Source organism: Pseudopipra pipra, chromosome 6, assembly GCF_036250125.1.
Source record: "Pseudopipra pipra isolate bDixPip1 chromosome 6, bDixPip1.hap1, whole genome shotgun sequence".
Lineage (NCBI taxonomy): Eukaryota > Metazoa > Chordata > Aves > Passeriformes > Pipridae > Pseudopipra > Pseudopipra pipra.
Genome location: NC_087554.1, coordinates 37,954,082 through 37,979,956, shown reverse-complemented (window position 1 = coordinate 37,979,956; position 25,875 = coordinate 37,954,082). Strand labels below are relative to the sequence as shown.

The following is a 25,875-nucleotide window of genomic DNA, read 5'->3' as shown; positions in this document are numbered from 1 at the left end:
TTTCTATTATTTCCCTGAAAAGGATTTATTCACTTTTTAACACATGCTGTTAGACGTGCTTCAGCAGTCATGAGAACCCTTTTGTTTACTTTATTAATAGCAGAGTTGAAAGAACCACCTTCACTGAGAAGTCTACAATATAAAATCCATCCTACCTTCAGCTGTACTAGATGCACATCCACATGCTTGCTATCTGAGTCCTGCTGGACAGAGTAGGTCAGATCCCTGACTCTTTCAGATGTCATCCGAAGCCAGGTCTCAATTTCTGGCAAGTGGAGAACAATCTTCCAATCAGCCCCAGTGTGTAGAGGAGGAGGCTTTTCATACTGCTGGCCAGAATCAAGATCCTTTATGGCATCCTCTTCCCCATCTTGTTCCATTGTAGGAGTCATGTTTATAAGCATAGGAGATGCATCAGACGGCATCGAATCCAATTCTTGAGTTCTCATGGGAGCAACTGCTACATCCATGGCTAACATGGGAAAGTCTAAACCATATTTATTTCAAAAACAGCTGTAAAGATAAAAAAAAAAAGCAAGACTGCTGTTACAAGATCAAATTTAGCAACAAAAATATTTACAGGACAAAGAGTGAATGATAATGTCTGAGGTATTGTACTTCTACATAAATTCTTCACCCTACAAATCTACACTAGAAGTTCAAGACTAAGTAGATTTTTCAAATTAACTTTGTTGATTTGAACAAACAAGATCTTTCTATGAGAATAATAACAAATACTACATTTCTCTCATTGTAGATAATCACCTTGCAAAGTACAATTTTCATTGATGACAAACATGTTCTCCACAGGTTAATACAGGACTGGTATTTGTAAACTAGTACATATGAGAACATATTCCTTCACCTGAAATTTATGACAAAACACAGAATATCTCGAGTTTTATTCAAATTTCCCAAGTCTCCCCCCACATACAACTAAAACTTTGAAGGCAAAGTTGAAGCAACTGTTGGGAACACTTGTTTAATTTATTGCTTTTCATTTTGAAGTTTAAATTCTTGTACTTTTGTTAGATTAAGGACTGTTGCAATGAGCAACAACTCTCACAAAACGTAGAGATAAGAATTCCAAATGTCAAAATATGTACCAAAAATTAAAACATCATTTTACAAAGTGGCTTTATAAAAGCCCAAAAGCTGTGTCATCAATATACATTTACATGGTCCACTGGAAAAATTAAATAAGTAAAACATTTTACTTTACACATGCTAGCTATATGTAATACAGAAGGCTGCCATAAACCCTATGCATGAGAAGAAAAAAAAAAGAAACAAAAAGACAAACCAAAAATACCAAAAACTTTACTTGTTTAACATAAAAGCTATAAGATTGCAGAAAAACAGTGCCTTTCACTATTAAATCAACTACCCTGTGACTACTGAGTTACATTCCTAAATATTTCAAGTGGAGTTGCAGCATCCAGAGACTACTCCTGCAGGCAATGACCACACCAAAGAAGTATCCAAACACAATTCCACTTATCATAGCCAGGAAGGACAAAAAATTTACATTTAATTTGATTTATTTCCTACCCTGCCACTACTTAGTAAACTATCTTTTGCATATTTGTTCCCCTCACAAAACAATATTTAAAACTGATATTAAACTGATATTAAATATTAATTTGGCACTTCAGAACAAAATTTTCTATCATGCAAACAAGAAAAAGGGATGAAAGATTTCAAACATTCTCAGTGCCTGCTGTACATTTTCTATCCCTTTAAGCCCAAATTTGGAAAAATTCAGAATTAAATGGTGTTAAATAAAAAGTTCTGCAGGAAGACTGGATGAAATTAACATTTCAGGATGCTGAGTATTTTTCAAGTTCGTCTCTTTTCACTGCCTGTTTTTCAACTTAAACTCTGTTGCTGTAAATACTCAAAATATATTTTTAGACAAATCACTTAGTTTAAAAATATTTTTGTCTTGGACACTGCTGATTGTAGCCCCAGTTTTAAAGCATAGGAATCAACTTTTCTAAAAGCCCAAACTCTCCAAGTATTTTAAGTATACTCCTTACATTATGTCCTCCTAAAAATGAAATTTTGTTGAAGCACGTGTGGTCCTTATTTCTGGATATTTATTGTTAAACATGTCTATCAGCAAAACAATCATTCACTAAATGATACACAAACACAGGAATGGCAGCAATTGCTTCATAGTTTTTTCACAAAAAAACCTTGGCACTCTTACAGGCTTTTTCAGTATGACTCAGCTCTAGTAAGGGCATTAAAGCAATTAGCAAATAGAAATTAAAACATGCTCCTGCAGAAGCAAACAAAAGCTAGTCCATGCTGCATGCAGAGCATAGTTCTAGTTTTGATACACTGAGTTTGCAATTAGCAGTCATTAGGAACCTGCTGACCTGTTTTTTGTTACGATGTGCTTGACTCTCTAATAGTGGCTCTCCAGCATTACAGCTAATGCTTCCTTAATCCTAGTTGCTCTTAAAGTCAAGTCCTTTAAATCCTTTCCCTTCTGCCAGATCACAAGAAGTTACAACACCTCAATTAATAATATGTGGAGAAATTTTAAAATAGAGCATTCTTTTCACATTCTTCAGAAAAATAAAGATAAAAAATCCTACAGAGGTCGTAAAACACACTGTGGATACTAATTAGCAAGGTCTGGGAAAGCTTTAAAAAGCTCACAAATGCTTGAAAGGAGAAACTTGAAGCAAGAAATTACTGAATCCAAACACTAGGACACAGATTCTTTAAATTGCTTCTTGGCAGAATAAAAAGGCATCATCATCCAACCATGCTGCGAGAAAATATAACTAAAAGGTTCTCCTGCGCACTCCAAAAAAACTGGCCCCGAAGCAGCGCGGTTACTGAAGAGCTCCTAAAATCACCGCAGAAACCGAAAGCTCCACCTCACTATCCCTCCCCCACCGCCTTCGCAATTGGAGCAAAGCGACACCATTCCCCGGGCACGCCTGCGCCGGGAAGGCGCTGGGGGTGCAGCTTTCAGGCACCCTCCTGCGTCGGATATGGAAGGAAAATAGGCGAATCCGCGATGCAGAGGTGTTTTTACAAAATTCTAATGTTGAAGTACTGAACAGCAAACATCAAGGCCCAGCAGCAACTGCAAACCTCATAGACATATCTATTTTATGCAATTTAGGAGTTGTAAAACTTGGCAAAAATACTTTTGATCAGAAGTAGGTTCTGCTTTTCAGATTACTGACCACTTGCAAGCCTTGCAGAGGTTTGCATTCACAAAATTTGTTAAGGAACAAGCTACTGAATATGACCCAGTTTTCTGTTCTCCACCTATTCTCATATGGGCATTTGCATCTATTGTCCTCTAGCTACACCCAATATTTAGGGTAGTAATTGCATACTGAAACATGAAAGATGGAAACAGCAAGGTAGAACATGGAAATCCTCATCAGTTCTAGTATTTGCATAATGTACCATTAAGTGACATATGATACATTTTCGCTAACCCATTTTCAGTTTCAAATTCGAAAAGTGTCATCTGGTGGATTAAAACATTTGCTAAAAAATATGTAGGAATGGATGATCAAGTTAAACAATACTTTGAGGTCATATATTGATACTGAAAGCGATTGATTTAAATGCTGGCCTTAGATTTGGCTGTATTTCTGGAATATTTTGTTTTTCCAGATTTTGTGAGATCTACAAATAGTGAATTGTAGACCACTGAGTATTAGAACATATTAAAACTAAATAAATTTAGATGTGCTTTTTATACTTTGCAAAAATAATTTTTGAAAAGAGATAAGAAGTGATTCATTTCCTTCCATGCAGGGCCTCCTCCACTGCTAAAGTTCTTAATAAAACTTAAAAGCTCTGCTCTACATCACAAAATCTTGGTAAAATCAATGACAGTTTTAAGTGAGCAAGCTATATTACATCAGACTCCAGCTTTCTTCTAAACCAAATCTTTTCTGTACTCAGAATAGCTGTACAGACTAGATGATTTTAAGCTTGCAGGTAGACAGATGAAAATACAAGGTCAAATGTCTTTATCAATGAAAAGTTAATCTCTCAATATTTTCAGGGCATAATGTTATTTTTATAGTCACAATCAGAGTGAGAATTATGATAACATTATTTTAAAAAAAATACACCTCAAATCATTTTTTTCTGTCACTTCAAAAGCCATTGTTTCAGTCTGCTGAAAAGACTATTTGTGAACTATGCAACATAGCTACCAGCTTGTACTATTTCTGGTGTGAGGAAGAAATAGATGAATTGAGTATATTTTTTTGCCTTTTTTGCCTTTTAATTCTTTATATACAGTCCTATATTGTAGTGGATACTTATATGAAAGGTGAGAGACCCTGTGTAAGCACATGCACACATATGCTTTCTATCTTCATCTTTAGTAAGTATACTATGCCTAACAGATGGCTGATTACCTTCCCCTAATCACACAGACAATCTCACTTACCCCTGCTTTTCCGCTCAATCAGATGTTAGCACTTTTATGCAAAACATAGCATGTGTGTGTCAACCATAATATAGTTTATCAATCACCACAAGCCTTGAAAGACTTCTCTCACTCATTCTGCTCCCCAGTTGTTCACATTTTCCTTGATTATAAAGTGCAGGCCACATTCACTCTGCCAGCTATCAGATCATCCACATTTTCCTCCAATAGCAGTTAATTCCTCCAAACAAAGAATCATTAAGCATTTTAAGCCATAGAGTAGTCCAGTCATTGATCAGTGGTGCAGACACTGGGTTGAATGATAATGAGCTCTAATTTCCCTTACTGTCACATATTGTTAAAATCAGCCATTAGCACTATAAAGCCACCTGTCTGTCAAGTAAACAATTCATTTCATTCTCAAAAATGCCACACAAAAAAAGAAAAACTGCATCACTAAATAATTATGTCTGCTTGCTGACTTTGAAATCTAATGATGCAAATTTTAACATCAGATTTAATGAGCTCATTGATGTTGAATTTTCTTTAATAGATACAGTGAAAATGAATGTCCCACACAGCCAGGTAATATTAAAATGTCTTTTCCATTTCAGTCGTCTCGGGAATTCTCTGCCCAGTTATTAAGCTCATTATAGCTTTCCTTGAAAATATAATCTACTATATCAATTGCAAAGATAAACTGTCAGTATAATAAAAAACTGAAATGTACCATGTAAGTAACTACATATAGAGCAACTTGAATTTAATATCACAGTAACACTGCCCGTGATACACTGATCCTGTTGCTGATTTCCTACATGATTTAAAAAACAAAATAATTTTGAAAAGCTTTCAAAGAACTGAATTCTAATAGAGCAAATTTAGGTTTTTCTCTTCATATGTAAACATATTTCAAAAATACCTCCTTTACAATTATCCTATCTAGAATTCTGAACAAATCGGACAAATTTCCATTTAGGACTGCTGGCCCTCTTATTTCACATGTGAGACTCTCAGAAGGTATATCTGATAGGGAATATGATGATGGCTCAATTCCTGCAGGATATGGACCAAAGAGCCTTGCATAGTAATGCCAACATTAAGCCTGAACAGTAATGTGAATCATGATTAAAATTTTTAATGTGACTGATTTAAAGTCCATTAAAAAGTCTACCCCCAAGGCTTTAATGGCAGCAAAACCAGACTACCAATGATTAACTGTGGAAATCCCACCATGGACGTTTGAGTTCCTTATTATGTCTGTAAATCAGAGTTTAGGACACTGCAATCCCCCAACATGATCTTTGCTATCTGCTGTTTCTCTTTCTAATACAAGGTGAAGGAAAACATGAAACTTAAAAGGACAAGTGTTTACCTAGAAACTGGAAATTATTGTGGCAAATAAGGGCAAGTGGAAATTCTACTGCAGGATTTAGCAAAGGATCTGTCAGAAATCAATGACGAGACTATGAAACAAACCAATAGACCACAAGGTCTAGGTATTATGTACCCAGGCAATCTGTGAGAAGCTAAGGGTGAAAAAGACAACTTGCTGATTGTGGTATGCCTGATCTTCCATTTGAAACTTCTTTGGTTCTTAGGATACTAGTTTGTAAAGAAAGGTTCTGGGAATCCTTTCAATCAATTTGTCAGGAAAACTAGTAGAAACTGTAGCATAATGAAGCAACACAATTTTTTAGAGGAATAGCCTCCTCTGCTTCTGAAAAACCACATTACTGTTTTCCAAACAGATCACAAAATGCTTTTGAGAAGACCCAATGCCAAAAGCTAAAGGAATCTAAATAACCATGATACAAGAAGGAAGGTCCTTGAATGGACAAATAATCAAGTAAAATACTGGAAAGAGTAAACAGTGAAATGGAGAACAAATGAAGATCACAAGCAGAGTTTCACAGAAACCTCTGCTGCACTTTGCTTCTCAGTAAATTCATCAGTGACCTGAAAAATGGGTGAAAAATCAGGTGGAAAACATCTGCAGAATTTATTGAAATACTTGGGACAAATTTAAACCCTGAGTAAATGCAAGTACAAGGCAAAATAAAATTGAACAACAAAATATCATATTAAGCTTAATATAGACAAATATTAAGTTACATGTAGGGAAAAAAACCCCAGCCCTAATTGCTTGTATAGAATAGGCTCCAACATGAATGTTACACCTCAAGAGCAATGTTTCAGAAGGAAAACTACAAAGTTCCATAAAAACCGTTAACTTAATTCTCAATAGCAGAAAAAAGAAAATTAAATTGTATAAACATTTAGCAAAGGAATAGTAAATAATGCAGAAAAAAATCATTACATCATTATGTAAATCCATGGCACAGATTCAGCATGTTATGTGCAATTGTGGCCCCCTCATCACAAAGGGAATACAGTGGAGCTGGATAAGGATTCAAAAAAGGCAATTTGAAGGACAAACAGGAATATCTAAGCACTTCTGTTCAAATGAAAACTGAGCAGGCCGAGACTCAGCACTGGGAGAGAAAAAAAAAAAAAAAGGTGACTTTAAGATCATGCTATCCAGAAATTTTAAATATTGCTGTTTTTCACAACCTGGACCTCTTCATTCTTCAAGAGAACCCCAACCTCTTATCAATGACAGCAGCCATTATATTTCCTGTATAGTCTTTACAGTGGTAGATCACAATTCCTTGCAGGATCTCAGTTGTTTGCGTAAACACCTTATATACTGAAGAGGGAGCTTCAGCCATCCTACTTGTCATGGTTTTTGCAGGCAATTCTCCAAAAGAGGTCCTGGAAGATCCAAGCAGTACCCTTTTCAGATATTCCTTTCAGGAACAACTCAGAAAACAACCTTGCACTGTAAACAGCTTCCTTTCAAAGAAAGCGTAAATGAACATTGCAAACAGTGCTGAACTCACCTCTCTCAAGTCCTGAGTTTATTTATGGTCTTCAGCTGCTTCATAAACTCCAAATCCCTGATCTAAATTAATTTCAGTATATGTATAAATCCATAAGTATGATAATCTATATGAATAAAAGCTTTGGGCATAAATCCAATATACTCATAATATCAACAATTTGCACCTGAACTGTAAAGTCCAGGAATTTCATAAACTGTGGAAACTATACAGTATTACAGTCCTGCAATTAGCCAGTGGATTAACACTGGAAGTAAAGCAGAGTTCTGTTTCAGAGAGAGTTCACGGCTCAAGAGGTACCAACCATGCATCTTTACACAAGCACCAAGTTTATCTAAAAATATACTAAATAGTTCTAGTCCAGCATTAACTGCAATTATCCTTAAAAAAAGAACAGCTTGGAAAAAAAGCCCACAAGAACAACAAAATGAAGTCTTGCCTGAAACAGTGCATAAAATTTATATGCTCCCATCTCATATAATTTTATGTTCTCACTTATAAAAAGGCAGGGAGACTAGTTGGAAATGATCCATTAGACAACTGCTACATCAGAAAAAAATTCTACACTACAGCATGTACAGACCTTGAAAACAATTGTGTTTTGCTAGACTCATACAGACAGAGGAATGTATTCAGAGTCAAATATATTGTGATGAGTAATTGTGTTTCCTGATCACTTCTGACTCAGTGCAGTGAGAAACGGTATCTGGGAGGTGATGTGATACAAAGAGATTAGCATTAAAATGGACAAAGACAAATTAGCTCCTTCATATTAGTTCATCATTATTTCAGCATCCTTTATTAACTAACTACCCTACACCACCTTGGGCTTTTGTTTGTCCTAATTTTCACTCCAGAATGCCAGCAGTACATAGAAGACACACATAGTGGCAACTTTCACATGCTGATTCTTCAGCATACATGAGTGATTGTTTGTTGGGGGTTTTGATTTATATTTTGGCGTAGGTTGTTTTAACCTCCCTAGATAAAGCCATTTTTGACATTCTAGTGGCCAACAGTCAGCAAAACCTTTGCAATCATAAAATATTTTTTCCCTTCACGAGCTACAAAAGTCAGATGGTGAAGGATGCAAAATAATTATTCTAGCAAGAAGGTGGTGGCTTGTTCCAAAATTTTTCTCCAGAGAGATAGTGTGAAACATCTTTTATATTGGAAGATAGCAAGATTAGGCTTCCCTGAATACTAATCTGCATTTTAAATGGTCTTTCGTTATAGACAGAAATGGTGAGATGTAAGAGAGAACATTCTGAGCTGATACAGGTCCTTGACTGTCTGGCAAATCTGACCAGGCAGGAGAGCAGAAAGATCCACAATTATTTGCTTGCATTTGAATGGACAAAATCTTGAACACTTTAGTCACTGAAAAGTTCTTTTGGAAAGTCATCCACCACCAAAATACGAAACAGATTATTTCCACTCCCTAAAACAAAACAATAGGCAAACGTGACATGTCATTTCATACCTGTGTGTGTCACTTTCTCAAAGTGCTCATCCACTAATGGGCACCAGGGCTCCACCAACCACGTGGTGCAGGACATCAGTAATAACCTTTTCCTACTCCAAGCGAGATTACTCTTAATTCTCTCTAAACAGAGCTAGCTTTGTAGCCCTCTAGGAGCTGCTGCTGCTGCTGCAAAACATGAAAATCCACCTGTTTTGCAACACTAAATTTTATTCCAGTAGTGCATTTAAGGGAATGTCCTCATTTCAACTTTGTGATAAAACTCAACAACTATTAATATAAAAAAACCATACTTCAATTTCAGTTACCTGAAAATATCAAATCCTTCACAGAACCCTTGTTCAGGTTTGCTTCTTTAATTGTATATTTACCTAGTGGCTGGGAACAGGATGTTTTTAACTGAAGGTTAATTGATTCTGCAAGACTTATCTGCAGTTGTAAATTTGAGATAGAAAAATTCTCATATCAAAAATTTCCCATAAATAACCTCTTGAAATTCTTAGATCAATTAAATGGCTTTTGAATTTTTTCATAGGAAAAAAAAAGAGGGTGAAATTTTCCTTGGTTGTCAGTTGTAATTTTAGTTTGCTTTTTTCTGAACATTTTTTTAAAATTTTTTTACTCAGAGTTTTTTTGGTTTCACCATCACCCATCTTTTAAATACAATCCAAAAAAAATTACATTTTCATTTCATTGTACCTCACAAATTTTGGAAGAAAACTGTATGATAAACAGTATCAAAGGCATCTCTAAACAGGATTTAAGCATGTTTCTAACTTCATTTTGCATCTGAACTCTGGACAAGTTAAAAAATATTGACGTTGCAAAACTTTATTATTAAATTCAAAATTGGTTTCAAGAACACTGATAGTGGACAAGAACATTTTTAGTACCCAATGCTCTCAAATTTTCATCTCCTACACTTTTATGAGTACACAAGTACACAATATTTACTAGCCCGCAGCACTGTTACAGACTGCTACAGACTGCATCTCCTGAGATAAGTAACACTGATCCTTATCTCTATTTGGTTATTGTTTCATCAAGATCAATTTCATAGAAGTAAATAAAATTAAACACATAAGAAAGCAGTCTTTCAAGGGCTCTTCAGCTGAACATGTAAAATAAAAGCACAAATGTTTTTATCCTTTTAAGTCATTCTCAGTTACATAACTGCTTTCTTTTGCCATAAACTCCATGGTTCTGATACTTCAGGGTATAGAATTATTTCTTTAAAACTTTAACTAGCTGTAAGATGTTAACACAGTATTTTTAATATTACTAGTTTGGAATTAACACTGATGCTTTGAGTACAAGTGTTAGATATTATACATTATTTTCATTAGATATTATACATTAGATATTAAGAATTATTTTCCAGGAGAGAAACTATAGTTCTGACATGCATTGTTCAAAGCGCAATCCCTGAAGAAAAAAAAAAAAAGGAAGCACCAGTGTTCACCTTGGACAATATTTTATAATGGAGGGATACAACTAGTTTAACAAAAGCACCACCAACAAAAATATAACAAAAGAGAAAAGAGAAAAAGAAAAAAGAAAGGAAGGAAGGGAAGGAAGGGAGGGAGGGAGGAAGGAAGGAAAGAAGGGACAAAGAAACAAAGAAAGAAAGAAAAGAAAGAAACAAAGAAAGAAATAAAGAAAGAAAAGATAGAAGGGAAAGATAAAAAGAAAAAAGAAATAAAAGAAAGAAAAGGAAGAAAGAAAGAAACAAAGAAGAAAGAATACTATTCAGCATAATCTATAAAATTACAAGCTTTGTTTCCATTGTTTATATATGTCATTGTCTTATCACAGGAGGCACCTGCCTCTATTCTAATGCTACATAAGGTGAACTAGATGATGTTATGACTGAAGTTAAGAAATGGCACAAGAATTCTGGAAAATATGGCTTGAAGCATCCATTCTGTCTGCATGGAAGTTGGACTCTGGTTCAGCAAGGAAAGTATAGAGATTTAAAGCTTGGAGTTTCACTATAAGGAGCAAGGACTCTAAGGAGAAATCTTGCTCTGGATACCTTTTTTTCGTTCTTCCTGCCTTCCCCAATGATTTTGACTCTTATTCTATGATAATGGGCCAAAGAGTTACCCAAACACAGTAATTTTGCAGTCAGACCAAATAGATAAGACGGTGCAGAGATCACCTTACAATACTCCGAAAAGACCATCTCAAATCTGACCTGGCACAATGGGTCCTGACCAACCTGCACTATAAGAACAGATATCACAGAACTCGACCACCTGCACAGTAGGTTGCAACTTGATTTTTATAGTTATCTGTGGGCTGGAAAAGAAGAGAAAGATGTTGGTCTCCAACTACAGAAGAAGCTTGTATGTGAGAATAAACAGGTTTGGATATTTCTGATTCAGATCCTTGAATCCCTATCACTCATAAAGCATTGTATTTGTTGTCTGTCCCAGTATGACTGGGGTACACTCCTTGTGTACAATGAAATGTTCAGACAGTTATGGTTGTTCATTTTGGTTTATTATTTTTTCTCCTGATATAAAAAGTACATGTAGTATCACGTTCTGAGACTTCTCTGAATGCTTTCAAGCACAGAGGATTCTCCTAGAAATGTGACTAGGAGTTTATATTTTAATTTTCCAGGGCCAGAAATAATTATACTAGGCAAATAGGATCTTAAGATGTAACTTTCTTCATAAGAGTAGCTTGAGAATGACAGATCTTACCCTGCCTGCTGCCCCCAGCAGGCGATGTTTGCACCAGCACATTTTATGAATCAACAAGTTGCAAAATCCTTATTCTCCACACATACCTGGTGAACACTTTCTCTTAATCTGTCCTACTCACATAATTTTCTTATTATTTTCAGAATTGTACAGAAAAAATTTATAATATGAATCAATAAACAGAGATGCCATAAAACAGTCTGCGGAAGGCCCATTAATTTGCTATGCAAATTACATATTAAATCAAGCACCTACAAAGCCAGTAGAATCTAAATACTTTCTGAAAGTTGAAATAATGATATGAAGTAGCATTTTCTTTGGTTAAATTTCAAGTCAGTATATATAATTGCAGGTATTTCCAGTTCAGACTTTTTCATCCTGCTACCAACTATGTGCATAGTACATGAAAGAGTATAAATGGGCAGAATGGAGAAATAGTCACTTATCCAGAAGTAAGACCAATGTTTTCCAGTGTTATTCTTTAGTTTTATGCTATATTATTCTATTTGATCTTCAAATTTTGTATTAAAAAAATTGTTTATTATGATGAAGTAGCACCTACTCCAAAAATACACATATTGCTAAAAGTCATTGGTATGTCTTCAGTTTATGTCTTTTTTTAGTAATAATAATTTTTACTCAGCAAAAGTGTGTTACGTAGATAGGCAGAATTTGTTCAGGCAGCTGTGTAAACCTACAGTTGTGAACTATATGCATGCAGGAATGTGTCTGATATTGTATTGTTCCAGAAAAATATTATTATGGAAAACCACAAAAAAGTAGAAAAATAGTGCATAGTCATTTGAAAACTATGTGCACTGTACATGCAGATAAATGATAAAGATTGCAATCTCAGATGCACTTTTAATAATAATTTTTTTAAGGTTGCAATGATTAAATTTATAAAAAGTCATGAGGCTCTATATGTGCTTTCCTAGCCTTAAATAGCAATTTTTTTATTGAAAAGATTATGCATCTCTTTATGCTCTATGTAGCTTTTAGTCTGGAAATTGGGATTGAAGTTCCGTGAGCCTTCCTTTCACAAGATGTCACCACTTTCTAGGTTTGAAATGTTCACAAAATAGAATTTCTTCCATGACACTTACTTATTCCAGAACTAAACCAAGAATCTTAGAGGAACATAAAAGACTTAAAAACCCACTAAAAAGCTCAAAATATGTTAAACTGTTTTCTCAAGGCCATATAAAAAATTCAATAAACAAAAGTCTCTAATTCCTCCACTCCTAATACATAATTAAAAAAAAAAGAGTAATTTTAAATATTTAATTTTATATTATTATTTAGGGCTTCTTTCTGAGAAGTTCTGATCATTTGTCAGTTCCTTTAAGGCCTACCAAAGTTGTTAAGAATTGGCCCCTTAATTTTGTCATTACTTAACATATTGTTTACATGTATTGATTATTTTACAGTCCTATTTTGAAATACTTCTTAGAGAGTTTCAGTTTAGTTACTTGCTGCTGCCAACCTGCTGTGGTACACTAAACCATGCAACAGTGATTATTACGTTAATAGAGTATTTCAGAATACCACTTTTCAGCATAATTTAGAATGCTAACTTTTTGCCTCAAATCTCAAGTTTTTGTTCGGAGAGATTGAAAAAACCTACAGTTACCTGAACTTGTAAGATAATTACTTGGGAAGGCTCAGACCTTAATTCCAGTAACTGCATTAAATGAAGTTCACAAAAAGTAGAATTAAACTGGAGCACATCAGCAAGCCCTGCTCAAAGCACCTCGTAAAGTTCTGTTTAAGGTGCTTTCTTTCTCAGTGGATGGCAGTTCCTAAAAGTAACAGGAGTTAGAGCTCTTCCTTTATTCAAGATTTCTGTGACCATTTGAGAATGGAGGAAAAACTACCACCGCAATTTTTTCTTACCAAATACAAGGAAGTGGTTTTCCTCCAGGCACGAGTCTTCAGATTTAGCACATATGATTTATTTGTGCATAGCAAGTAGTCAAGTATTCAATAAATTGTTTAGTTGCACAGAAAATACAGGAAAAACAATATTCTGCATGCTTGTTCTTCATACAAAACATTAGACTGGAGGAAAAGCATCAAAGAATTCTGAATTGCACAACATGTATAACTAATCTGATTAGGATGAGATATAAAACTCTTTCCTGACCTTAGAATCCTTCATTGGCTTACGTTGCGCTACACTGAGGTCGTGGCAAATTACAGTCAACGAATCTCTTGCCTCACATACTGAAGGGAAAGTTATGCTCCTAACTCTGATGGCAAATCTCTTCCACCAAAAGGAAGATGCTACAAGCACTCAGCATGGTAAACTCCAGTCAGGGATAGATTCTCAGGAACCTGATTTAGCAGCTAAAATATTGCAATATATGTCCAAATTTTAAACAATTTAATTTTGAAAGAATGCGTTAAAAATATTTAATGACAGACTGTCAGCTCTGTTTAGTCAGCTGTTGAATTCCAATTTACATGTGTTATTCTACCTTCCTGATATACACACGTGACTACTGACTTGAAATTTGTTCTGACCAGCAGGGGTGTATATGAAATGACATAAAGTAGTTTCTCAGAATTAAAGGCCTTATCTTTTGTCCTGCTGAAATATCCACATCAAAATTAACAGTACAGAAGCGCACTTGCACTCATTAAAAGACATGTATTTTATAAATCATACCAGTACCTATTTCTATACCTCTTTCATGCCAAGGGGTCACTTCAGTGCAATGCAGGTGTAGTAAAAGTCTGTAGAAACAGACTTAAATGAAACCAAAGCAGTATAAAAAGCAATGCTATTAAATACTATTGGATTTGCACATTTCAGTCATCCCATCATTTAACCAATGTATTGAGAGTGAAATTTCTTTGGATCTACTTTTTTCTTTCTTTGCTTATGGACATTTACAGTTCTGAGAAATAGAGACAAGAATTCGAAGAAATAGTAATATGATTCAAAAATACACTATAACTACAGTTCAACAAGTTAGGGCAAGGTCCCACCTAAATATGAAGGATATAATATATATATGTAGGTATGTATTGACACTAAAATATGACAATGTAATGGTCAAAATCAGTGACTAAAATACAGCTAAAATTTAACACTGATTGGAACGTATCTTTTTGCATTAAAACATCTCTCCTAGGTTATACAAAAGTAGTCTGACAGTTTTTACAAGGAAAGGGACAACCCATGAAAACATATGTGCCTGTTCTGCCTCTCTACTCTGCTCTCATGAGACCCCCACCTGTAGTACTGCATCCAGCTCGGAATTCCCTAGCAGAGGAAGGACATTGACCTGTTGGAGTGAGTCCAGAGGAGGACCACCAAGATGATTAGAGGGATGGAGCACCTCTCCTATGAAGACAGGCTAAGAGAATTGGGATTGTTCAGCCTGGAGAAGAGAAGGATTTGGGATGACCTAACTGGGGCCTTCCAGCACCTGAGCAGAGCCTACGAGATCGAGAGGGACTTTGTACAAGGTCATGTAGCGATAGAACAAGAGGGAATGGTTTTAAACTGAAAGAGAATAGGTTAAATTAGATATTATGAAGAAATTCTTTAGTGTGAGGGTGGTGAGGCACTGGAACATGTTGCCCAGAGAAGTTGTGGATGCCCCATCCCCGGAAGTGTTCAAGGCCAGGGTGGACAGGGCTCTAAGCAACCTGGTCTAGTGGAAAGTGTCCTTGCCGATGGCAGGAGGGTTGGAACTACATGATCGCTAAGGTCCCTTCTAACCCAAGCCATTCTAGGATTCTTTTTAAGTCTGTTTTGATAAAAACAGCTTTGGGTCACTAATGTCAGTTTTATGACTATGTCTCCCTCAAACAGAAACAACCAAGTCATTAAACATTTGTTAGCTGCTTGAGCAAAGAACAGGTAAGGAAACAATCTGCAGTAAATAAGTTATCTCTGGAGAATTACCAGATGTGTTTTATTCAACAGTTGTGGGCTCCTTAAGCTACATTCTGGTTATAGGGTTTTTCTTTTTTCATTACCCATGAAAATTCATTTTGTTTTTTGGGAAATAAGTGAACAGGATCTGAAAAAAATAATTTACTTACTCAGCAGTAAGGAGGAGTGGAAGCTCAAACAAGCAGCAGAAACAAATTTGAGGGCAGCCACTTCACAAGGCCCTGAGATTTACCTATGTAAGGTCAGATACCAGGGCTCCAAGAGAGAAAAAAAAAAAAAAAAGAAATGAAGAAGAAGAAAGATAAGTGGTCTAGGTCATAAACTCAGAAAAGACTGTGATCCGTGATGAGCTTCAGTTATTCTAGAGCCTAGAAAATGACAGACAGCAATATTCCAGCTGTCGGAAAGCTACCAGTAGAAACAGTGGAAAATGCTGGAAACGTCTGTGTTCCCAGCAACTGTAGAATTAAATGCTATTTACAGAGCCTGCCACAAATGATAACATTTTTTCCAGAAAAATCTTGAAATCTGTGAAAAGATGAGAGGGAGGAAGGGAGAGATGAACAATCTACTGGGAAGGTTTCCTCTGCAGTTGCCAAAATCTGACACAGTTAAGATGTCATGGATATTTCCTGTATCACTGTTCTAATTGGTAACTACACCCCTTGAACATTTTAAACAGAAACAGATGTTTGTCTTAAATAAATGTATTTTGCAAAGCAAAAGGAAAACAGCATAATGGATCTTTGTCTTTTATGTTGAGAAAAATTGATTTTGCATGTATTATAGATAACTCTTTGTGGAATGAAAACTATGACAGTTTAAAACTCCTCTGAGCTTAGAATAATAATTTATAATGGACAGTGTAATAAGATGATTGTCCTTCCCAAGCACAAACCATGTCAGACACCTTCACTCCCGTACTGACTCTGCATTTGTTGAATCAGCAGATCACCTTCCTGTGCCTCTGTTTCCACTCTTTTATGAGCAAGTTCCTTGGGCCAATAACTCTTTTCAATACACACCCGAGGTAAAAAAATGGAGCCAAAAGGTATCTGTGAATTTTAAGCATTAAAAGTTATAAACAATAACTTGTCCCTCCAGGCAACATGAGTTCATTCTCTGGTAACAATGAGGTATAGTGGAACACTTTAAGTGGAAAATTAGGGACGCCTTATTTATGAAGAGCAACCCAGTTTTATTCTCAGGTGAGCAGCATTAAACTCATATTGGGTGTTTTTGAGAATCTCCTCACATTTTCTGTTGTCACAGGCACACCCACAAAGATCCAGTACCCACAAATTAAAAAGGATAATCGGTAGGATTTATTGTACAAATCTTTCAGTGTTTGTGCTTGACATTCTAGCCAATTTATGAAGACAATCCTGCTCACTTATTATGGAACTGATTGGGGAAGGGGCTGAACTAAATAAGCATAGTATACATGGCTTTATGCAAAGACTAATAAAAATCCATGGCAGTAAAACTCACAGAGGCCTTTTTCAAGTTTGCTACAAGGAAATTTAGATGTTTCCTTTTTTGTAGTCACAAGAAAGTACCAGAACTGCAAAATTATTTTTAGATTTGCTTGATACTGTAATTTACTCATGTTCACTGCTCTGTCATTTTCAGCTGTTCCATGATTCTACATTTTTATCTTTCTTTGTTCCTTTGAAGAGCACATAAGGTAATAGTGTTATGATCCTTGAGAGAGGATCATACTTGATACTATAATGCAGGTAAATAATGATATCGCTTGCCAGTTTGTTTAATATCCCTATTTTTTCCAGAACTTTTGAAAATAGACAATGAAAGTATCATCTTCAGGACAGTCTTTAAATAAGTGTTTCCTGAAGTAGAACTGAAGTAACATGACTGATAAAGCAGCATGCCTATTCTGGGTGGCTTTCTTTAGTTTGTATTACTCAATACATCATGCTGGTTTGATTCAGTCTACCGGTAATAGAAGTTTCTGACACAGACCATACGTATGTACATAATTAAAAAATAATAATAGTCTGCTACTCAGTAACTCTGTAATGAGAAATTATTCTAAACAGTTGCTTGCTAGGTAAAGGGAAGGTCTGTGTGGTGGGCTGACCTTGGCTGAATGCCAGGTATTCACCAAAGCTGCTCTCTCAGTCCCCTCTGCAACTGGACAGAGGAGAGAAAATATAACGTAGGGGTCATGAGATAAGGACCAGGAGAGATCACTCACCGATTATCATCACAGGCAAAGCAGACTCAAAGTGGGGATATTAATTAAATTTATTACTAACAAAATCAGGCACAGGCTGCTACAATGTGGGTCCCCCAGAGGGCACAAGTCCTACCAGGAAAACCTGCTCCAGCATGGGCTCCTCTCTCCATGGGTCAGCAGGTCCCTGCCAGGACCCTGCTCCAGCATGGGCCTCCCACCAGGTCACAGCCTTCTTCAGGCATCACCCTGCTCCGGCATGGGTCTCCTCCATGGGGAGATCCACCTCCTGCAGGTGGATCTCTGCACCCACATAGTCCTCCACAGGCTGCAGGGGCACAGCTGCTTCACCATGGTCTGCACCACAGGCTGCAGGGAAACCTCAGCTCCAGCGCCTGGAGCACTCCGCCCCCTCCTTCTCCACTGGCCTTGGTGTCTGCAGAGTTGTTCACAGGTTCTCACTCCACTCTTCCCTGATGCAATTTTCATCTCCACAATTAACTTTTTTTTTCCTTCTTAAATATGTTACCACAGAGGCATTACCACCATTCCTGATGGGCTCAGCCTCGGGCAGTGGCAAGTCCATCCTGGAGCCAGCTGGCATTGGCTCTGCAGAACATGGGGGAAGCTTCTGCCAGCTTCTCACAGAAGCCACCCCTGTAGCCCCCCTGCTACCAAAACCTGGACATGCAAACCCAATATGATCTGTAAGAGTAAGATAGTAAGTAACTGAAAAAAAGTTAAGTCATGGGAGCATGGAAAAAAAAAAAGTAAAAACATGAGTGAGTTTCAGAAGCAGGCCTAAAAGTCACTTCACAAAGAGTTTTTTCTTTGATTGGAAATCAGCTAATTTTCATAGCAAGAAACTATTTACCATATGTAGAAAGCATACTAGATGTGTAAAGTTTTGATCCATATATGTAGTTTAAAATTATTTTGTTCGTAATTATTTTAAAAATTCTCCTTGTGATTTCATGAAAGCTTAGGCAATACTGACATCAACAATTTGTTTAAACTGTAGTCTCGTTAAACATCTATGACCAAACAACTTTCTACTCCTTCTCTTGTGATACTCCTTTCTAATTGAATTAACTTCTCACTCTAAAAATTAATTTATCACAGATTATTCTTAAACTCATCTGCAAAACAACCTCATACCCCGTAATTCTTAAGTTGCAACCATTTTCTCTACCACTATCAACCCCTTAGATATGGGAGAACTCAACTCATTTTTTCAAACACCATCATCTAGGACCACACCCTTTCAATATCTAGGATATTTACATGGGACTGGTAGCTATGACATAAGAGCTATGGGAAAACTGTGATCCATAGGCTCCACCAGACCTTCACAGTCTGCACTAAAAATATATTTCCCTTCTCACACTAACTATGAGTTGCACATATGCCAGCATCAAGCCTTGCACAACTCACCAGAAGCAGTGGTACATGCTGGTAGTTCATTAATTAAATAACAACATAAACTGAATGCAGCTGAATAGTTACCCTACAAAAACGCCCTGTTTCAACTTAGTACTTCATCAGTAAGAACCTGTCATATGATGCTATGGAGTGTCATCCCATATATCAAAAAGATGCCAAGACATTCAATGGGTTTTTAAGTGAATATTCTCACAGAATATTCTGAAATCTTGAAAAATTCACTCAGTTTATACAGCACTATGTAACAGAAACACATAGAAGAAATAGAAAGACATCATGAACTAGTAAGATGTTTTTAGTTTGTAAGAGTACATACATGAACAGTGCAATATGAACTTCACCTAATCTTCATTCTTTAAATGTAAATAGATATTAACAATTAGGACAACATAACAGTGCCAAAAGAAGAGGTGAACTTTGGCATTTGCAATTGCTCCTTGCAGGAGTTTTAATGCATATCTTGTTTCAAAAGTCTTTGTTCATGAAAACATCCTTTTGTATTAACATAGCATCATAGTAATTGGCATTTTTTCTGTAACACTAATGACCCTGTTTTATCTTTTTACTAAATAGTTTTAGTCAGAATAGAAACCGACTTCTTGCCTACCAGAGAACAGAGATAGAGGACAGTACTGCACATTAATTTAAAGTTAACTGAAAGAGTAACTCCTTAGAGTAATATGCAATAACAGTCTTTGCCATCCCTCTTCTGCCCTGAATTTCCTTCTGGTTGAACAAATCTACTCATCTTAAAAAGACACAACTGAAACAGGCTTGAAGATAGGAGATGCATTTCTCCAGTGAGGAAAGAAGAAACAAGCTGAAATTAATGGAAGTTTTCCCATAACAATGTATCCACTTTCTGAGCCGATTACTTCTATTCGGGCACATAGGCAGGGTTTCCTGTGGCAAGAGCGAGGGCTGGTTAACCCCAAAGTCGTGCTTACAGTGAGGAGAGATAAGCACTGATGAAACATAGAGTGTTTTCTCAATAGAAATAAAACATATACCAAAAGGAATTAAGAAGTGGCTGGCTAGCTGAGGGATCGTGGGAAGAAGCATTTGGTAGGGAATCAAACAAGGCTGTTCCAAGTGAGAATCCACAGAGATTAGCAAGGCTCAGTGCTATTTGACTGTTACATCAGTAATCTAGAGGGAAATATAAAAAGTTTTCATAAAGCTCCAAGGTAGACTGGTGGAAAGCTAAAGAATTATAAGTCCAGGTCTGTTACAGCAAGAAGCTCTCCCTGCTTTCCAGAGGAGCTCCACTGGTGGCTAAGGTCATGCCTTTTGAAAAGGAGAACAATACATAAAATGCATTTTAATCTAAGCAAATGTAGAGTCAAACAACGACGATCAAGGAATGCGATCAGTAAGTAACATATGAGACAATTCTGGGAACAGTAGGATAAAAACTAACACTGCCTCTGAATATAAGCAGTAGTGAGAATGGAATGCTGTGTGGAGTTGTGGGATACATATTCAAAAAAAAAGAAAGTTGAAAAACTGGAATTTGTGTGGCGAAAGTTATCTAAAGAACAAGAAAGAACACATGCTTAAAATTGGAAGGCATAAAAAGCTTGAACTGTTTGATGTATCAAGAGGAAAACCGAGAGACATTTTCCACAGACATTTTCCACATACATGAACTTCCAAAGAGAAATATGTTTTTTATTAAAAAACAGAGAAAAACTCATGTGTAAAAGTTGAAACCAGACAAGTTCAAATTATGAAAAAAGTCTCCAGCAATAAGAGCAATTAATCAGGATAATCAAATTACTGAGGGGAAAAAAAGGTGGATTCTCTGCCTGTTGCTCATCAAGAAAGGAAGATAACAGTTAACCAAATGAGGTAATTTGGCCCAAACATATGCAAAAATCTAACAATTTTAAAACCTAGAGACTATTAAGGAAATTAAAACATCAGAAAGATTTCTGGAACATAAATGAGGATTTCTGCAGTCAGAATTCAGACCCTTAGGCCGTACTACATTTCACAATACTATAGTAAAGAATGCTGAACTACCAGGAAAACAAGGATCTGACTCCTTCTGTTCATGCTCTAGAGAACTCTTGGTTTATTGTCATTATTGCTCTGAATATATAACACTATTTCACTGTTAAAACCCCTAACCACCCACCAAATGAAGAGATTCATTAGTAAACACATGCTGTTTTGTAAATAATGAATTTTACCATCTGCTAGCATTTCTGATAAATTTTCTATTGTGGCAAAAAGAAAATTTCATTTCAAAGGATTTTGAAGAAAAAACAGACTGAAATTAAAGTAGTTTTATGTTAAACACATAATTCTTAGTATTTTAGGGGGGTTATTTTTTTCTTTCCCTTATCTTTCTATATTTCTACAGTTAGAAAATTAAAAAAAAAATTTTTGATTAAGAATTTTCCTTGAATCCATTATATAAACTAGTCCAATAAACTTCCAAACACTAATTTTTTCCAGAATTTTTGAAAATAGACAATGAAAGTATCATCTTCAGGACAGTCTTTAAATAAGTGTTTCCTGAAGTAGAACTGAAGTAACATGACTGATAAAGCAGCATGCCTATTCTGGGTGGCTTTCTTTAGTTTGTATTACTCAACACATCATGCTGGTTTGATTCAGTCTACCGGTAATAGAAGTTTCTGACACTGAAAATAAATTTCAAAAAGAGGTGTTTGTTATAAATGGCAGAGAATAGCTCTGCTTCCAAAAGTGCATAGTCAGGAATAGTTAATTTGTATATTACAACCCGTGCAAACACAGCCTCATAGGAGGAGGAAAATAGACCTCTTCTTTCACTTCTTTTTACCTATTTCATGGAATGATTCTGTTTAATTCATAACAGACCCAAGCAGAATCTGAACATTCTGTACTTACATTCATAACTTTTTCAAAGACATTGCAATATATTCTGTGATGACAACAATCTTGTATATAGTTACAGTCTGTATTACTCAAGTTTTCATTCTGCTAGGTGTTTTTTTCATTTGACATGTAAGCAATTGAAAATTCACTGACTCACAGAACTGCTCCATCTTTGAAGAGCTGCAGAATTGTTTATATAAATATGGTTCTAGGAACAACAAGTCTGCCTGCAATTCCTGTAAAACTGTTATGACACACCATGTGATTGTTGTCAAACCACAACCATCCCATATATTATAGACTCAGTCTAAGCCTTTTCAGAATGAGGGATTTATAACCTTGCTTCTGCACTCTGTGAACTGCACATAGGATCTTTTCTGCTAAGCTTCAGAGTAATAGAATAGCAAAGCATGACTCATAGCCTTGAAAAAAACATGATCGTGTCTTGGGGAAAAAGTACACACAATATCTAGAAGATCCCAGCTGACGCCAAGCAAGAGAACTAAAGCATGACTAAACAGTAAGAATTTATATCAGCTGCCATTACTGCAGCTTTTGTTTGTATAATATGAGATACAAAGCTGTCAATGGCTAAATGTTCACAGCAGGTATAAGTAGTCCTGTTGTATTCTGCATTCCAAGCTCATAAGTTTTTCATCTTATATTGTCAGTAGTTGTTCATAGCAGAGCTGCTCACCCTCCAGAGGGAAGTGAGCCACACTCTCCTCCAGGCACTCCTGTCACATACCTGGCTGTGCATACATGTGTCCTGTCATTTGCCAGTGACACAGATGGCTGCATACCTACTTCACAATCTTGAGAACTGATCTTTCGTGCCTTAGGGGATCTTGACAACCATGCCAATACTTGCTTGTATAAGTGACAAAATCTGTGTCCCCATGTCAAAGGTCCTTGTAAGAGGGTAGGTGAGCACAGGTGGTGGAGCCAGTGAACAGCTGGCTGCTCACCTGCTGGAAAGCCTGCTCCAGCATTTCCTCTAGGACACAGAAGTAATAAGGGGGGAATTTTGTATTGTTACACTGCATTTCACAAAACTCTTATCCAGTCCAAATTATGCCATCTATGCTCTACAGTAAAATGCTCAGGATCAACCTGCCACTGCGTATTTAAATGCTCATTCATGAATGCATTGGGTGTAAAGTGCAGAAGCAAAAACAAAATACAGAGGCATCAGTAAGTTAGAGAAGTTATTACATTCAAAGCTCTTATACTGCAGTACTAGATGGAATATCAACACAATCCTACTTTAATACTGATAGCATGTTATAAATACTATGTCCTTACAACAGTTTGCATCCCCAGGCAATAAAAAGCAGCGGTTAGCTATCACCTACATAGACAGAAAACGATACATCAATGGGTCAATAAAATGAGATTATCATACCTGCTACTGGCTATAATAGCATTTTGATGAGTAGCTTGTAGATTGCCTGAGACTGCAAAATTATAGGAAGGCTACTCAATCATTAACATCATCCAAAACTATTTCAAATCCCTTGGAAGTTCATGAGATTCAGAGCAAAGTATTTTGCATACATGAGTTCAGAGGTGGATGTTTATTTAGAGGTCAAATTCTGACACTTAGCTGCTAATTTGCACCATCAGAACTAACCCAGCCCTAGAGGAGTCTGAAATTCTTAGCATCCAGTAACATCTCTGAGGCAGCTACAGTCCTGTTCTGGAGCATGTATACAGCCACCTAAACCTGTACAATACTCACTGGTCATCTCATACTAAGACCTCAATCGAATGCATAAATTCCCAAATGTCCTCCATAAGCATCTGCTCCAGTGGATGTGGTCAAAATATGACACTTTCAGAGACTGAGCTGAGGGCTATTTTAATTGAAGCTTGAGTTGGAGAACTTGATTACTAGTTGCTTTCTTGGGAAGTGAGACAGACTTAAATGCCCATAGAGAAGGTGGCATTTGAAGCCAGATCTCCAACTTCCCAAGAGATAGTTTATCCTCTAAGTCTGTAGGCTTGCAATCTGAACACTTGTTTCATCTGGCTGCAAAAAATGCACAGTGAGCTATGCAATGCATAAGAACTGCTCCCCAGCTAAAGGTTTGAACAACTCATATAGAAGACTGAAGATCTGTATCTCATTCCCAAGGTAAAATTGATATCTTAAACAGGAAGGACTAGACTGCATCATGAAATTTTTTAGTCCACTTCAAGTTTAGGACATTTTCCTGTAAGATGACTCCAACTATTTCTCCACTCCGACTTTACATGGTGTAAAGTCTTATTCTGAGGCTGAAAAAATTATTGGCTAAATGCAAAGCCATGAGTCTCTGAGGAGAGAGGTACCAGAGCTAGGGAAAGGAATGTGAGGTCATCTTTAAGTTAAAGCTTTATGTTATGCTGTTTTTGTTTTGGAGGGTTGGGATTTTTAGTTTATAAATGTCCTTGTTCTATATGCTGGACTACATAAAATACATTTTATTCCTCCATATACCTGGAATTTAATTTGACATTATTAATTCTACAGGGTAGGAAGTCCTTCAAAGTTACATATTGAACTTGAGCAATACTGTCCTGCTCCTTTCCTTGCTCCTGATAATGCTGTAAAATGCTGCATGGTTTTGCTACTAACCTTTTCAAAAAGCAGATACACTTTGTCTTTTCCAAAACACACCTGATCTTATGCTCAACCATGCTAATGTCTGCCACAACTCTACATGCCTTGAGCAGCAATTACCAAGCCTTGCACAAAATGGGAAACTTTGAGGGTGAAAAATGCATATTTAAACACCTTTTTTTAAGGCCAGAGTCAGCCATTATTATTTAATCAAATACTCCAAAGCTAGAATCTGATGCTAAGAAACTTCATAGTTTATACTTTCAGGTTGTAAGTGTGGACTAAAGCAATAATTTATTTTTCTACAATATTTACCATGCTTTGTATGGGGAGAAAAAACCCAAAAGCTTAGGATTTCCTGTGAAACTGGTAAAATGAAGGAATACATTTTAAACAGAGACAGACAAGGACACAAGTGAGAAGCATCTTTTAATAACTCATGACAGGTGTGAATATGACTGAGGAACTTCATATGATCAGATGACAACCCTAATTATGAGCGTGCTGCTAAGGCAACAATTGCACATTTCACAAGATCTTAAGGAAAGAACATTTATTGGTCCACAGCAAGGAAAAATAAAAGTCCTGACACAACACCTTTTCCAAAGCTGCAGCTGTAGCCTCTATCTCCAGATATATGACTTCCAAAGAACGTCTTACTCTTTTAAAAAATTTCACTGACACTTGTCAGCTTGTTTCCAAGCAGTTAGGCCTAGATTTTTTTCCCAGTTGTTCACAGAAAAAAATCCATAGTACAACAGGTCTGGCAAGAAACTGTTTGGTGTTTGTGATCTTTTACTTCTGCTCTTCGTATTTAACATGCACCTACATCTACAAAAGTTACTTGTGCAAGATTTATGCAAGTGTGGGGGGAAGGATGGTTACTTTTTTAAAAGATCAAAAAGTAATAGAAGTACCATGTGAGGTAAGCTAACACTCCAAGGATGCCACTTTAGGTACATCTGAACAAATGCAATAATAGCATCCAGAACTGGTTTCTGTTTGCCTTCATGTAGCTGTATGGTACAGTGAAGCAATCTGCTATCTGTCCTCAAGATAAACACAAGAATTCATAGCTCAGAAGGGCCAAAAACTAAAAAGTGACTTTAGGTATCTTGGCATTTTTCCAGGTCCTTACAGTGGAAGGCATCTTCATTGCCCAGAACGGGTAACCTAGACAGTATCTGGGGACCTGTACAAGTCACAGCAACCTTCTGGAACTGAGGTACTGCCCTCTTTGGGCTGTTCTCTGATGCCCTGAAAGGTTCTGTTTTGTAATCTTTACTCAGCTAGGGTTTCTTGCTTAACTACTTGTTAATCCTGCAGAACTACTGT

General features: G+C 36.4%; 1 protein-coding gene across 9 annotated transcripts in view; it reads right to left on the bottom strand.

Annotated features, from left to right (window-relative positions):
• The window catches only part of AKAP6 (A-kinase anchoring protein 6), a 314,923-nt gene that overhangs the window by 264,829 nt on the left and 24,219 nt on the right, over window positions 1-25,875 (bottom strand). For 7 of the 9 annotated variants that reach the window (XR_010431376.1, XM_064658568.1, XM_064658567.1 and 4 more), the window contains exon 2: window positions 156-513. Coding sequence is in view for 8 of the 9 variants with exons in the window: in XM_064658568.1 (XP_064514638.1) it covers window positions 156-479 (324 nt within the window). In the remaining variant the exon portion in view is untranslated. Of the gene's footprint in view, window positions 1-155; window positions 514-2,384; window positions 2,839-15,576; window positions 15,683-25,875 lie in introns of those variants that run through there. The other 2 variants (XM_064658565.1, XM_064658566.1) reach the window with 2 other exon arrangements.